The 14,529-nt window shown below is 48.5% G+C and overlaps 4 protein-coding genes across 4 annotated transcripts; 2 read left to right on the forward strand and 2 right to left on the reverse strand.

The window, feature by feature from the left end:
• Nucleotides 1–455: 455 nt before the first annotated feature.
• Nucleotides 456–1,633, forward strand: B0J16DRAFT_379101 (uncharacterized protein; the record flags this gene model as incomplete). Its single annotated transcript, XM_046130974.1, has 2 exons — nt 456–1,078; nt 1,129–1,633. The coding sequence occupies 2 exons, from the start codon at nt 456–458 to the stop codon at nt 1,631–1,633; spliced, it is 1,128 nt and encodes a 375-aa protein (XP_045990293.1).
• Nucleotides 1,634–4,259: 2,626 nt separating this feature from the next.
• Nucleotides 4,260–6,193, forward strand: B0J16DRAFT_314962 (quinon protein alcohol dehydrogenase-like superfamily; the record flags this gene model as incomplete). Its single annotated transcript, XM_046125221.1, has 3 exons — nt 4,260–4,591; nt 4,641–4,768; nt 4,821–6,193. 3 exons carry the CDS (start codon nt 4,260–4,262, stop codon nt 6,191–6,193), a joined length of 1,833 nt encoding a protein of 610 aa, XP_045990294.1.
• A 579-nt stretch (nt 6,194–6,772) lies between these two features.
• B0J16DRAFT_280464 (uncharacterized protein) lies at nt 6,773–8,618 on the reverse strand. The gene is made up of 3 exons (XM_046123902.1): nt 8,136–8,618; nt 7,985–8,080; nt 6,773–7,930 (listed from the first exon to the last, which is right to left on the reverse strand). The coding sequence occupies exons 1-3, from the start codon at nt 8,228–8,230 to the stop codon at nt 7,000–7,002; spliced, it is 1,122 nt and encodes a 373-aa protein (XP_045990295.1). The 5' UTR covers nt 8,231–8,618; the 3' UTR covers nt 6,773–6,999.
• Nucleotides 8,619–11,934: 3,316 nt separating this feature from the next.
• Nucleotides 11,935–13,410, reverse strand: B0J16DRAFT_43117 (P-loop containing nucleoside triphosphate hydrolase protein). Its single transcript, XM_046133845.1, has 4 exons — nt 13,053–13,410; nt 12,892–12,985; nt 12,213–12,845; nt 11,935–12,157 (listed from the first exon to the last, which is right to left on the reverse strand). The coding sequence occupies exons 1-4, from the start codon at nt 13,081–13,083 to the stop codon at nt 12,055–12,057; spliced, it is 861 nt and encodes a 286-aa protein (XP_045990296.1). The 5' UTR covers nt 13,084–13,410; the 3' UTR covers nt 11,935–12,054.
• Nucleotides 13,411–14,529: the final 1,119 nt, after the last annotated feature.

Genomic DNA, 14,529 nt, shown 5'->3' on the forward strand with positions numbered 1-14,529 from the left:
TACCAACTTGCTTATTTTCAGAACCAGGAAGCACATGTCTAGCGTGTTGATCGAAGAAACAATTACGTACCGATCTACCGGTCCATTCGCTGTCCTGTCCTGCCCTTTACTCGGTGGCCGCCAATTTGGTGCGATCAATTAGTACTTAGCCAGTCGGTCCCTAATAAGGGTCCCTTGTCACCCAAGCCGACATCATTTCAACAACATTGACTTGACTCTCCCTCGACACCCCCCATTCTGAGAGGAGAACGAACCGACCGACCATTCACTCACGCCACAAGTCTTTACCTTGAGAGAAGACCGACGAACCCACCCGACATTCATCGACCCAACTTTGGAGAAAAAAAGTAAAGCGGTGTCTACTGCACTTGGCGGTGGATCGCTTGCAGTAATAGGCTCGTGAGTCTAGGTTGTGGGAGGATCATCAACATTTTACCACAGTTCAACATACCAAAATGCCATCTTCGCCGCAGACCCCCAGACACTCCCGAAACTCCTCCGCCTTCGATAGCTTCGCAGGCTCCCCTCAAGCCCGGAGACTCTCCAAGTCGTCGGTGCAAGACCCCTCACCGTTCCGAAACAGCTTCACCCAACAAGATGCAGTCGACCTGAACGAAAATGGTATGGGCAACTTGGCCGATGAGTTGGCTGATGCCTTCTCAGATTCGGGAGATGAAGGAGATTATACAGATGGTGATGCCAATAGCGAAATACTTGGACTTCAAGGGGAGGCACATGCCGCTGAGCACGTAGACGAGTTGGAGGACACTGAGGGTACCAGCAGCCCGAAGAAGTCAGAGCTCGACCGGACGAAAGCCGCACATCTTACACTTCTTTCCCCACGGCGGAAACATCAAAGGTCAACCAGTAATTACGATGGCAGTGAATACGGGTCAGAATCAGACTTGGATTCTCCCGGCATGCCACCTGGCTTGGTGTCTAAAATGGATGCTGTAGAGTCGCTGGCTCGCAGAGGAACAGAGAATTACGGCGGTCCAGCAGATGATGTGTTCAAGAGAGTGACAACCGCATTGCGGGATCTCGGCTCTCAGTCGAGCGTTGAGGCTAGCGCATCAAGGTTTGTACGCAGTCGCTGGCTGATGCATTTGTGGCTAACGAAGGGTGCAGGTTGATAACAGCACACACAGCCTTGACTACACATCTGAGTCACCAGACTCGCCAGATCCACAACCTCTCCTTCCCCTTATTATCTCCTCTCGTTGCGCCACCAGATCCCGAGACTATTGACGATTTGATACCGCTGTTACTGAACTTGTCTGATACCATGCCACGACCCTCGACAACAGCCTTCAACTCGTTGACTAGTCTCCACTCACTTACCAATGAGCTTGTGCAAAACCTGAACTATCTCTCAGACACACTGCATATGTCTCGTCAAACGACTACGATGGCCACAAGGAGATTGAAAAGCGCCAAAGAGATCGTATCGGAAATGAGGAAGGAAGAAGAACTCAGAGAGGAAGGCGAGCGATGGCTTACAAGAGGGAATTGGGGTGAACGTCTGGAGAAGAGAGAATGCGCCGGAGTTTGCGGGGATGTTATTGGAGGGTTTGAGGAGGTCTGTAATGGATGGCGAGAGAGGCTTCTCGCGCAAGCTGAGGCACAAGCATAAACAATGGAACGTCGAGCGTTCGCGTGCCCCTGGTGCGAGACACCTACCAATGCCGAGACTTTCAATTTCTGAGGCTTTTTACCAGGGCATATTGTTATTCTTCCCCCCTTTCCCCTTTCATGGCACCTTTTGGTGTTTCTTTCTTTGTCTATTTCAGGGTGGGTTGGTTGGTTGAATTGGGTTGAATAAAGAAAGGCGCAGTTAAAGCAGGGAGGAACTCTCCGTTGGGCAAGACCAGCCCCAACATTATAGAACATTTCTTTACTTAGAGACATGGGATCGTCAGAGAACGAACAGTAAATAGAATGAGCAATGAGAACACAAAACATAGCATTTTGCTTCGGAGAGATCTAGTTTTGGGCACACTGATGTAAGGGAGAAGCCAGCATATGATGAGCTCAACTCCGAACGCGTATACGAGAAGATGGGTATCGCGCGACTAGATGTTTATTATGTATCAGATGGTGAAATCACCCAGAATATATACAAGTGGGTGGATTTAACAAGACGGCCCATAATACGACCACAGGCCAGTTTTGATGTCCTCATGCGACCCAGTCTCGGACCAAAAACATTCCACTGGAATTCAAGTGGGGGGAAGGGGAAAAAGGGGACAAGGAGGGGGAAGCCTGGCGATGCGGGACGCGCGACATGATCGCGTAGAGTGGCGTTTTGTCTCGACGATTGACGCGAGCCGTGCCGTATCTTGTGAGATGCCGACTTCAACACTGTGCCGATAAATCGATGTTGATTGGTCAATAACACGCTGGTCGTCAAATACCCGCCATACCGGTAAGAAGCTCCATTGAAATAAACAAATATGTAGCGACTCAGAGTTAGTCAATCAAGTCTCACGAACAGGCGCGACATCCACGTTCGTGTCGTCCCGATCAACTACCTAGACCTACCCGTGTAATTCCCTGTCGTGGCAGCCAGTCAACACTCACGCTCGTAGCCAGCCATCACCACTTATCTGGTGATGAGGTCAAGCTAGCGGCGGAACGTCCCGCCATTGTTTAATATTTGAGATGAAGAGAAATTGTCCTACAGATATGGCTTGGTCAAATGAAAACAAAAATAAAAACATTTATAGTTCATGCATAAATACAATGCAATTGGGATTCTAAAGGCTTGCAGTATACGAAAATTAAAAGAAACGAACAAGCCGACGTCTTTTAAGTAGCAATAGACTTCTAATACGCGTATTTACACTTACAGAACGCATACCCAGTAACATGCGAAAACAAACACGCGAGCGATACAGCAAAAATGCGCGAAAGAAATGAGGGGTGCATATGTCTAAAAGGAAGGTCTTGGTCTAGGGATTTGAAGCCTGACCCTAGTGAATATGCCGTTTTTGACAACTTGAAGTGTCTTTGACTGGAGAGTTATTTTTTTCGGGTTAATGATAACCTTATGATATGGATCCGTAGCATCCATCTATTCTCACCAACCGTTGATGATGACGCATGGTACCTGAAAGATGATGCTGTGCCATGTGCACACCGGCACCTACCGTATTTCCGGATTGCCTATGTTGGTAAGTACTTTGAATCCGAAAGGACCTACACTTTGCTCTGCCGATAAACAATTGCGGGACGAAACCATGGCTTTACCAATGGGTAAGGTGTGCAAGTAATGAAAGTACCTTATTAGTACGTAGAGTTTTGTTTCTTGTAACGGTTTCAAAAGATTCCCGTCATATTTGGGATTACAAGTAAGTGAACAATTGATCACAGAGAACCATCACTGATTGTGAACTTGCTTATTGTAATCGAGATACTATGATCCCTGCCCTTCGCCAAAGTTGGATATTGTTACCTTCATTCTTGGGGTATTCATTCAATAACACAATCACGGTTCTGCTCCATTATTTTGGTTGTTATTGTTGACCCGCGCGTTTCCTGGCCGCCGCGGCCTGGGGGCGCAGGGGGCCTGCTCTGTTGTTTCTGCTTTTTGATTGGTCAGATACCTGCTAGCGCGCCCTGAAGACCCCAGTTCAACCTCCCTCCAGCAGCAACATCCCTCACGAGAACTTGAGGTGCGACCCTCTTCCCGCCACCCCTAGCGCACCTCTGCCCAGCCCAGCATCGCACCGTACAGTACCTACCGTACCTACTACCTATCGTACCCGCCCGCTCCGACCTCCATCCTCCACATCCATACTGTCATCTTGGATCTTGCACCTCACGCCTCAGATCGTTGGGCAACCATCGCGTCGTGCATCATCACAAGATTTCACTTTCTTTCTTCTTCCAGTCGGTCTTCAATAGGCTCTCCGCAACATAATCTTATATTTATCGATTAAGCACAAACGTATCTCACCAACGTCATCGACCACAGGTTGTGCCCGGATCGCCTGTTGTATCCTAGGTCGACAGTCTCGAGACGATGCGATAGACGAAGATTACCAACGACGAACGAAGTTTGACATTTGCTGGACGGTGCTAGGGATTGCGCCCTCACCGTCTCGCCTTGAGTCTCCTTTTGCTTTCGTCATCTGAAAACCAATTAAACGCCGCTACGATCGAATTCCTGCTTTGTTCATTCGCGCACTCACCACCATTTGTTCCTCCGACCTTACAGTATTTTGGACCGTAAATAGCTCTCCGAGCAAGACGACGATATGGCGGCCCTCCCTCAACCTTCGGGCATAGCTGCCTTAAATTCTCAATCTGCGAAACGAGCTATCGATGAATCCAAGAGCCATACCGCCACTCCCCGGTCCTCCACTCCTCCCCGCTCAGATCGCACCCGCTTGGAAACCAGATATAGTCTCGACAATGGACCAAATCGAACGATGCGTAATCATGGAAGAAAAAGTGAAGGTGCTCGTGGAACTCATCTCGACATCGATGCTGTCGACAGTGCGTTACTACGCGAATTTCAACGCCCGCAGCGGGAGAGTACTCCAGGTGCCAGTCCACATCGCAAGCGGCAGCGCATAAACGGCGACCGGTTGGTGACAATTCTACCATGACCGTCATTCATGCTCACAGTGTTGTAGTTTCATTCCCACCCGCACTGGTCAGGACCTGCAGGCGAGCTTCAGTTTATTACACGAGGATGGATCTCCTGCTACGCCCTCGAAACAAAAGAAGCGTACACCTCATGGCGAGCTTCATTTCCAAAAGAGTATGTCTTCCCAATCAGATCATGCCCCATAGAAGTTAACCAGATGTTGTAGCGGAAGAGGCTAACCGCACTTTCTCCCACTTACTACGTGCTGAGCTTTTTGAGAGCTCTGTGCCACAAGCAGCTACCCCAACCCTCTCACCAAATCAATCTCTTCCAACAAGCTCTTATATTTCCGCTAATGATGGAACCCGAGCTCACACTCCCCCTACCAATGCTTCTGCCCCATCACTGCCATCCTCTTCCTTGACACCGTCGACCCCTCACAAGAACCTCTTCTCATATATGTCGCCGCGACATCCCAATCAAGTCGCTGGTCACCCCACTCCCTCTAAAACACCACAAGGCAGACATGGCCCTAATCTTGATACCCGAGCCGAGATCTACAGTCTATCACCAGTGCGATTTGGAAGCCAGCAAATGCTCCTCAGCCCTAGACGTCAACCGAGAGCAGTCAGCAAGGTCCCTTACAAGGTTCTCGATGCTCCTGAACTCGCTGACGATTTCTATCTGAACCTGGTCGACTGGGGAAGTGCCAACATCCTTGGAGTCGGCTTGGGATCTAGTGTTTATATGTGGAATGCGCAGACCAGCAAGGTTAACAAGCTTTGCACACTTGAAGATGATACTGTCACGAGCGTCTCCTGGATACAAAAAGGCACACACCTTGCTATTGGCACAGGTAAAGGTCTGGTCCAGATCTGGGATGCCGAGAAGTCGCGCCGGCTACGGACAATGACTGGACATACGGCGCGAGTCGGTTCTCTAGCCTGGAATACTCATATTCTTACATCCGGATCACGCGACCGGTTGATCTACCACCGCGACGTACGAGCACCCGATCAATGGTTGAGGAAACTGGTAGGTCACAAACAGGAGGTTTGTGGCTTGAAATGGAATTGTGAAGATGGACAACTAGCAAGTGGTGGCAATGATAACAAGCTTATGGTCTGGGATAAGCTCTCAGATACACCACTCTGGAAGTTTTCAGATCACACTGCAGCCGTAAAAGCGATATCATGGTCACCTCACCAGCGTGGTCTCCTGGCTTCTGGTGGTGGTACTGCAGACCGTCGCATTATCTTCCACGACACCGTCAAAGGCTCGGTCATCAACGAGATTGATACCGGCAGCCAGGTCTGCAATATTGCCTGGTCCAAAAATTCCAACGAGATCGTATCGACACATGGCTATAGTCAGAACCAAATCGTTGTCTGGAAATACCCTTCAATGACGCAGGTTGCTAGTCTTACAGGCCATACGTATCGTGTACTTTACCTGGCCATGAGCCCCGACGGTCGAACAATTGTGACGGGAGCCGGTGACGAGACTTTGAGATTCTGGTCTACCTTTGGCCGACGACCAGGAAGTCGAGAAGACGGCGACAACGGAGGTCGACTGGCTGACCTTGCTGTCATCCGATAAGACTCGTGGCCGATAGCAAAAGAGGCTGCTGGAGTTTGTTTTGGGAGACACTCGCAATCAATTGATTGACGAGACTCTCCACCACTAATGTCGTCGCGCATCTCTGTATCTCCCATTGCGGCACTCAGGGAGGTAATGGCTACTTGAAGTAGCAAGATACCCGCTGCAAAACATATCATAAAAGGCGATTGCATTATGCATTAAATGGCGTTGCATCTGACTCAGGTTCTTCACTGACTTATGGGAGGACGGGTGTTGGTCGGGTTGCTTTAAACAAATATCTTGGGATTTAGGGGTTTGCGGCGGATTACGACACCCCTTTTGGATTAACGGATGGGTATCACGAAGGAACGGACTCAATTCAATCACTTTGCTCTATAGGCAGGCAAAGTTAGCAAGCGGTAAAGGAACAGCGACTGTTTTCTGCATATTTTCACCCGGCTGTTAGGCCTCGTACAGCGCAACAGCTTAGCTATAGATTCCTGAATGAATCTCAAAGGGCAGATGTCCTTAATTAAGTTCAAAGTCTCTACTATTACTATGTTTTCTCTCTGTGACTGATTCAAGATGATGCCAAGTCTTGCAAGAAAAAGAAAAGAACAAATCAGTGTAAAAGAAGAGAGTCTTGGTGGTACGCAGGCTCATGTCTTCGTGCTGACAACCAGTATAAGATATCTGGGATAGATCCACAGTGAAGAGGAACGAATGTTGAAAGATCGCGTAGATATTCGTTGTATGATCTTGTTTGAGTACCAAAATATATGGTCGGATTAAGGTGTAATATTTTTTAGGTATCTTCTGCCATTCTAAACGTCTTCAAACTCAATCTCTTCTTCGCTCTCCTCCTCGTCTTCTTCCTTCTGCTCTATCTTCACCCGCTTGGCAGGTACATCCTCAAATTCATCCTCATCCTCGTCGTCCTCATCTTCCTCTGACTCTTCCTTGGCTTGTTTCGCCGCTTGTTCTGCCTTGAGCATCTCAAATATATTATCTATCTGATCATTGGCCGCGGCCGGCGCAGCTGGTCCTTCTTTACCCGCCTCTTTCTTTATAGTTGTAGCAGCACCGGGAGTAGTAGTTGCAGTGAAAGATTCACCAGTAACTGTACTATTAGACATCCATGATGGCAGCGCATTTTGTTTCGCAATCTGTTCTTTGCGCGCCTGCTCTGCTGCCTTCTCAGCCTCTGTAAGACCATCTGATGTTGATATGTTGACAGCAATGGATTGTGGTCCTGTGTTTGTCAAGCCCTTAACTGCCATCGGTCGGTTGGCGCCAGCATCTGCTGCTATTGTCTGAGCACGTTGATGTGTCTCGTCACGCTTGACTGGACGGGCCTTGGCAAGCGCACGATCGAAGTCGCACTCGGGGATATGGACTGAATCGATTTTGGGTAGAAGTTCGCTTATGAATTTGAATTGATCGTTGAGTCGTGTTGACTGCTCATGCCCGGTGGACGTTCGGTCGGCTTCGAAGGTGAGAACATGAGAGCAACGATGGCATAGAAAACCCTGTGGACCGACATTGTCCAGAACTTCCATAGCCGTCCACTCTGCTTTACAGTGTGCGCAAAAGTACTCTTTCTTTTCACTGGCAACTTGTGTGGTTCCCTGCACTTCTTTGTCGATGGTATAGACGCGCCATTTGATTGCGTCAATCGTACTTCGGTAGTCGATATAGTACCATGTTCGATTGCTCGGTCTCGGGTTGCCTTCTCGTAGCTCGGATCGTGTGTGTCTGCGTGGGTTTTCGTCAGCAGGGAGATCATGATTTGGCATCGCACACACTCACACAACTAGAAATCTGTCCTCGCGAAGTTTGCCGCAGATCTTGTGTAGGTCTTTCGTGTTGATAGACATGAGGTATGCCAAGTCATCGTCTCGAAGCCTGGTGTCCATGGTTAGCAAGCGCAGGATTGTACAAACGCGCAAACAATACATACGCTTCGTGAAGTATGAGCGCATCAATGACGAGTATTTCGCGGGTCTCGTAGAAGGCCCGCATGACCGACTTGACCAAGGTGATTGCGAGATCCATGATGTTGGTGTTGTTGAAGAGAAGATTGGATTGTGGAGGGAAAAGGTGGAAGCCTGAGTTGTATGCTGAAGCACAACGGTTGTAGAAGGTCCGACTTAAAATAAATTTAGACCAGGCTACTACGTGAAAGAAATTCTAAAAGCTGCGATCCAATGTGTCGACTCGAATGAAGCAAGGGTCGTCAACCCTTTTATAAGCTATTGAGCATTGCGCGCAGGTATATATTTGGGATCCAATTTCGACGTGACCGAGACTGAAGTTCGAGGTCCAAGTTTGGTCGGTGATGTTTTTATCTGGTAGCGCGCAGTCGGCGGCTATATGTTCGTTGCGTGGAAAGATGAAGGTTCTTTGTGCCTGTTTGTAGGCGCAAGTTTAGGTTGCGAGTAGAAATCCAACCTTTCAGCTTCTTTGCATGTGCATCACTACAGCACCTTATTATTAGTACAAAGACCCACAAGTAAATCAGCCTCATCCCCCCACATTCCGTTCCGTCAATCAGATTGAACGCTCAACAACTTCTAGTGTCGTAACTACGCCTGGTACGATCTAATATCATATTCCATAGTACATCGTCTTTCTGTTCTAGAGGACATTGCACTACCTCTTTTCACATCTGACTTGTACTCAATTATACCTTGAAGCTGTAGGAGGCGGGACATGATATGACGGAATTCAGTCAGGCCGAAATTCGTGGCCCGGCTTGCAATGTTCGAACTGAAAGGTTGATGATATTTGTAACGACTAACGTAATAGATTTTGTTGTATCACATAAAACCTATCTATGCCACTCCATGCTATGTCGGCTTGCGCCAAGCATCGAAACTCAACCCCCTAGACTCGCTGGAAACAAACAGAATACAAAAGTCGACCGAGTTTATAGCCTTTCTTACGCATATTGTCGTAACTAATGAATGTTAGTGAGCGAATGTCCATCAGAATGGATGCGTTGAAACTTACATCTAGAGTAAGGGTTCTTGAACTGTTGACTTCCTGGTCTCTGTAGACACCTACCAGACTGTCACTGTCCTGGAACAGACCTGCCTTAAGACTAATAACAATGAACTGCATACCAGGACCCCGGTGATCCTTGATATACTTCTTGATTTTGTCAACATTGGCGTTGTCCAGAGCAGCATCAACTTCATCGAGGACAAAGAAAGGACTGGGCTGGTAGCTATGGATGGCAAATAGAAGGGCCAGTGCTGCCATGGTCTTTTCACCACCTGACAAATGCTCCATATCTCTGAATCGCTTGAGAGGCGGCATGGCATGGTACTTGATGCCAGATAGATAAGGCATGTCAGTGTCCTCCTCGATATCTAGATAAGCTTGACCACCAAGGGGGTATGCTTCTGATCGAGTGAGGTCCTTGTATACATGCGAGATCTGCTCCTGGATATGGCTGAAAGCTTTGTTGAAAAGGTCGTATCTCTTTTGCTTGACCTCGTTGAAGGCCTCTTTGGCCTCTTGCGCTGCCGTCTTTGAGTCTTCATACTCTTGATCTGTGACTCGAAGTCTGGTTTCAACACTTTCAAGCCTCTCCATCGCTCGCATGTTGGGGTTGAGCTTCTCCAACTCAGAAGTTAGGTTTGTAATCTTCTCTGACAGACTTTCTTCAACGCTCGGGTCATCAGACTATGTTCTTGTTAGCGGCATCCTCCTACAAATAGTGATAGCACTTACAGCTTTGAGATCCTCGTCGAGACCATCGAAATCGATCGCAATTCCATGGTTGTCAAGAGCCATATCCATCATTTCTTCTTCATCTTCATCGATATCCATGGCATCGGGATCCTGGCGAAGCAGCTCATCTTCGTTAGGCAGATTGTCCAAAGTGCCTTCAACAAGCGGTATGCGGATTTGTTCTAAACGACATCGTCGAAGTAAAGCCGATTTACTTGAACTGTTCTTTTGGACTACCGTCTCAAGAGCGTTGATGTCCCGGTTGTGTGCATCGATGTCCTTGGAGCGTTTTTGCACCTCGGCCTTGGCCTCGGCCACTTTCTGGTTTTTCTCAGCAAGCTCCGACTTGTTCTCATCCAGTGTTTCACGAAGAGCCTCCAAAGCCTCTTGTTCTTCGCTCATGGCATTTTCGATCTCATCCTTTGTCTTAGTGTAGGTCTTGATCTCCTTCCTGAAATGTTGGATCGACTTTTGGGATGTGTTGATGTGAGTTTCTGACATACCCACCCGCTGTTGTTCCCATGCGAGTCGAGTAGACAGCTTCTGCAACTGAACCTCAAATTCGTTGCGCTTCTCGGAAACCTCCTGCTCCAGCTTGCCTTGAGAATCCCTGTAGGCACGAATGTCACTGTAGCCAAGTCGCCTACAGAAGTCTCCGAATACTTCGTCCTCCACTCGTGCAATAGCATCTCGAAACTCTTCACAAGTGGTTGTGGTGCTCTCAAGTTGCGAGGCCTGTTCTTGATATTTAGGCTCCAGCTCTCTAAGCTGCCTCCTCTGATTATCCAGCTCGCGTTTCTTGCTCGCATGGTTTTTGTTGAGGGCTGCCAGCTCATCTTTGACAGCTGCCAGTCGTCTCTCGAGTCCGGATAGTTCGATCTGCAGGGATTCTTCTTGAGAACCTCGACGATCAGCCTTGGGGAGTCGGTCGATCTCATCCTTGAGCTTGGAAGCCATCCGTTGCAGATTTTGAACATCAGCTTCCTCGAAACGCCTCTTGCTTTTCGACTCGGGGCCACGGCCACCAGTCATCAAGCCCGCCTTGTGAATGATATAGCCTTCTAGTGTTACAGCTTTGACAGGGATCTTCTTTTCGTAACAGATGTGCTTCGCGATATCGAGGGTGTCGCAAACAACGGAGCTGCCGCACGCATATGACATAGCACGCTCAACAGAAGAATCAAAATCGATGGTGTCGATCGTCAACCTTGCACCGGAAAAACCTTTGACGGCAGTGTTGACAGCGTTCACCTTGATATTGTCCAAGGGAATAAATGTCATCGGTGGAAACCTTTGCTCCTTGAGGTATTGGACGCATTCAACACCGATCTTTTCAGAGTCAACAACAACTGAATCGAAGTCTCTTCCAAGTGCAACAATTACAGCCTCATCAAACTTCTTCTGCTTTGGTTTGCAAAGATCGCCAACACGACCACGGACACCTGGAAACATACGTTTCAACGAGGTTACCATTTCTTTCATTCTAGCCTCCCTGTCGTTTTGGCGACGGCCATCATCGGCTTCCCTGAGTTTTCGAGCGACATCCTCGAGCTTCTCCTCAAGCTCAGTCCGCTTCTGGTTGGTTCTCACCCGTTCCGACTGGAGCTGGTTGAACTCTTTCTTCTTGGCATCGATTTCCTGTGAGAGTTCTTTAGAGGTACTCTGCGCTGTAGTCCTGCGCTCCTCGATGCTTGTGAGTTCTGCCTCAATCTTATCGATGCCTGCTGCAATACTGTCGACTTTGCCTTTCAAGTTGTTCACAGTCACCTCGTCTGCCTTTCGCTGTCGATCGAGGTTCTCAAGCTTGGCTTGATTAGAGCCTGTTCGAGACATGAGCTGGGCACGAAGTCTGTTGTATTCTCGGCGGTCCTCCTCGCTAACCTCGCGGCCTTGTTTCTTCATCTGTTCTTTGTAGTCGTTTTCGAATACCTCGCGCGCCTTTTCCACGCTGTCGATACTCTTCTGAACTTGCTGGACAATCTGTATCTGCTCATCGCGATCCTTGGTGAACCTAGCAACCTGGGTTTGAAGCCGGTTAACTTCCGCAGTTGATTCCTTGATCTTCTCTTCAATTGGGACAAGACTATGCTCTTTGTCTTCAATATCTCTCGCCTTGGCCTTGATCTCCTTATCGACCAGAGTTACTTGGCGATTAGCGGCAGCCTGCTCCTTCCTGGCAGCATCAAGCCTCTTCTCGAATGATTCCACATTACGGCGTAACTCTTTGAGATCTTCCTGGTGGTCCTGGATTGCGGCGTATGAGTCGTCCATAGCCTTCTGGAAGTGGTAGAGCTTCCACAAACTATGTGTGACTATGGCTGCATCACGCTCATCAGTCTTGTTTTGGAAGTTATCTGCCTCCCTCTTCTGCTCCCGATATTGTTTGATTTCTGAGTTGATGCCACGTCGTCGATGAAGCTGGAAGTTCTGGTTTTCGGCAGCCTGCTCGGCCTCCGCTTGCGTCTTTTCGTATTCGGCCTTGTACTCGAGACTTCCTGAGATCTGTTCGATTAGACGCGTAAGATCCTGTGGCGATTGGGAAGCAATGGCTTCCACGTCTCCTTGGAATACGAGAAAGTTGCGGGCCTTGATCAGGATGTTTTCAGTCTCAAGAGACTCGTTATATTGCTGTGCGGTAACAACGCGTTCGTTGATTCGGTATTCGCTAGCGCCTTGATTCGTAATGGATCGCTTCCATTTCTGTTCCTCGCCCGCGTCATCTTCGTAAACAGCCATGACCCAAGCAGTCTTTGGATCACCACGAGAGGCCTTATCATCACCGTCGCCATTTGCGTCCCCGTTGGTTTGCGCAGAACCATCGTCGTTGATCTTGGCTGTTTTCAAAACTCGGCCGCGGTAGACGAGGTCCTTAAGATGGGCGGAGCGTAGGTGTGACGATTTGATGCCCAAGACGAAGGAAATAGCGTCCATGCTAACGGAGGATTAGAAAGGTTCGATAGAGGATAAAGGCTGCTTACGAATTGGACTTTCCGGATCCATTGGGTCCAATGATCGAAGTGAAATATGAGTCGCCGAAGAGAAGAACATGATGTCCTTTGTACGACTTGAAATCTATTGAGCAAGTCAGCTTAGAGGCTCACAGGCCCAACTGGGTATACTGGTAGAGAGAATGACGAACTGAATAACTCAAGACGGATTAGTTTGCCCATGGCGACGTCGGTGGGCGGTATGCCCTGTTGTTCGTGGTTGCGGAGAAGTGTGTGGTCAAGATAGAACGATGCGATGCTGGACCAGAGGGGTACAGCTGATGGTGAAGCGAATGCGCCAACGAGTAAGTAAGGCGCGTCAAAGTGGCCGGGGCTCGAATTGCGACCAGCGGATTTTGCAAAGGATGGATGCTCAATAGAAGCCCTAAGCGCAAGCCGAGTGCGCAACAAACGGTAGTGAAGCTATTTTTCGAGATTTAACGGATCGTAACTATTAATCCGCATCATCAACAAGAAAGACTGACGATCAAAAGGGTTCACCGTTTGGCGTGCCGCGAAAGGTGAAAGAATGGATAACGCGTCGCGCGACTGGCTTAGCTGGGTTGTCGAGTTAGTACGCCGGGCAGAATGGATTGCATTGGGCAAGGCCTGTGCAACCTGGGCTTAGGCGGCACTTGCTCTCCCCCGCCGTAGGTACTGCGTTAAAGCTCATACAGGAGTCTGTATGCCATGCTTTATCCAATCAGAGCTTCCATAGACCTCCATTTAAAGAGTCCGCCCGACTTTGTTACCCAATTCTCAGGCACCTCAAGTAGACTTCAAACTGTCACGCCAATATCATCAGCCAGCAACTTAATAATTATCAAGAATACACTCCAGAAACGGGACATGCTAAGGATTAGAAACCCTGTACAGTAGCAGAGGCTTGATGATAACCGTTGCGATATCCGGCCAGTACTACCTAATACTCGGCCTAACAATGGATGTATGCCTTCGCGTAGTGTTGCAGCCAATTGGATTTGAATAAGTCACCACGCTTTGGTACAACAAAGACGAGAAGAGTGAGATGGTTGTAAAGTTCACATGATTATTTTTGGCGTGGGTATCGTGATAATATGAAACTAGTCGTTGCCCATCTTCAAGAACCATAAAAGTCCATGCGTCTGAAGTTCCCTGCATTCTGTTTATGGCTAGCAATGCGCAGTTGCCTAGCAAGAAATTCATTACAGGATGATAGAAGCAGAAAATCCCACTATGAGGTTGTGTATGATGCAACTTGCCAGCATCCATTATCAAGAAATGTCCACTGCTTAAGAGCCAACGACTCTAATAAAAGATCGACACCAATAGGTAGCTCAATGCATGTGCCACCGTCCCCACTTCCCCAAGCCAAGCAAGCTTTCAGCATGTCCACTTGCATTTCATCATCATTCCAGGGTCCAGCCAGCGGCCAGCAGCCGCCTTCAAGTTGCTGTAACCAGGACAGATTGTGCTAGACGTACACGTTCAATACCTACATCACATCCATCCCACCCACGTGCATATCTACTTCGTCACCGCTGGTGTTTCCCTTATTCCTTTCTCCCCAACTTTCTCCTCTTCCTAGGCTATCACGCTTAACTCGTCTCATCCTCAACCTACCTAACTTCCTCAACCCAGCATCAGCCG

The sequence above is a fragment of the Fusarium flagelliforme genome (genome assembly GCF_020744385.1).
Source record: "Fusarium flagelliforme strain FIESC 12 MPI-CAGE-AA-0113 chromosome Unknown B0J16scaffold_1, whole genome shotgun sequence".
Taxonomy (NCBI): domain Eukaryota; kingdom Fungi; phylum Ascomycota; class Sordariomycetes; order Hypocreales; family Nectriaceae; genus Fusarium; species Fusarium flagelliforme.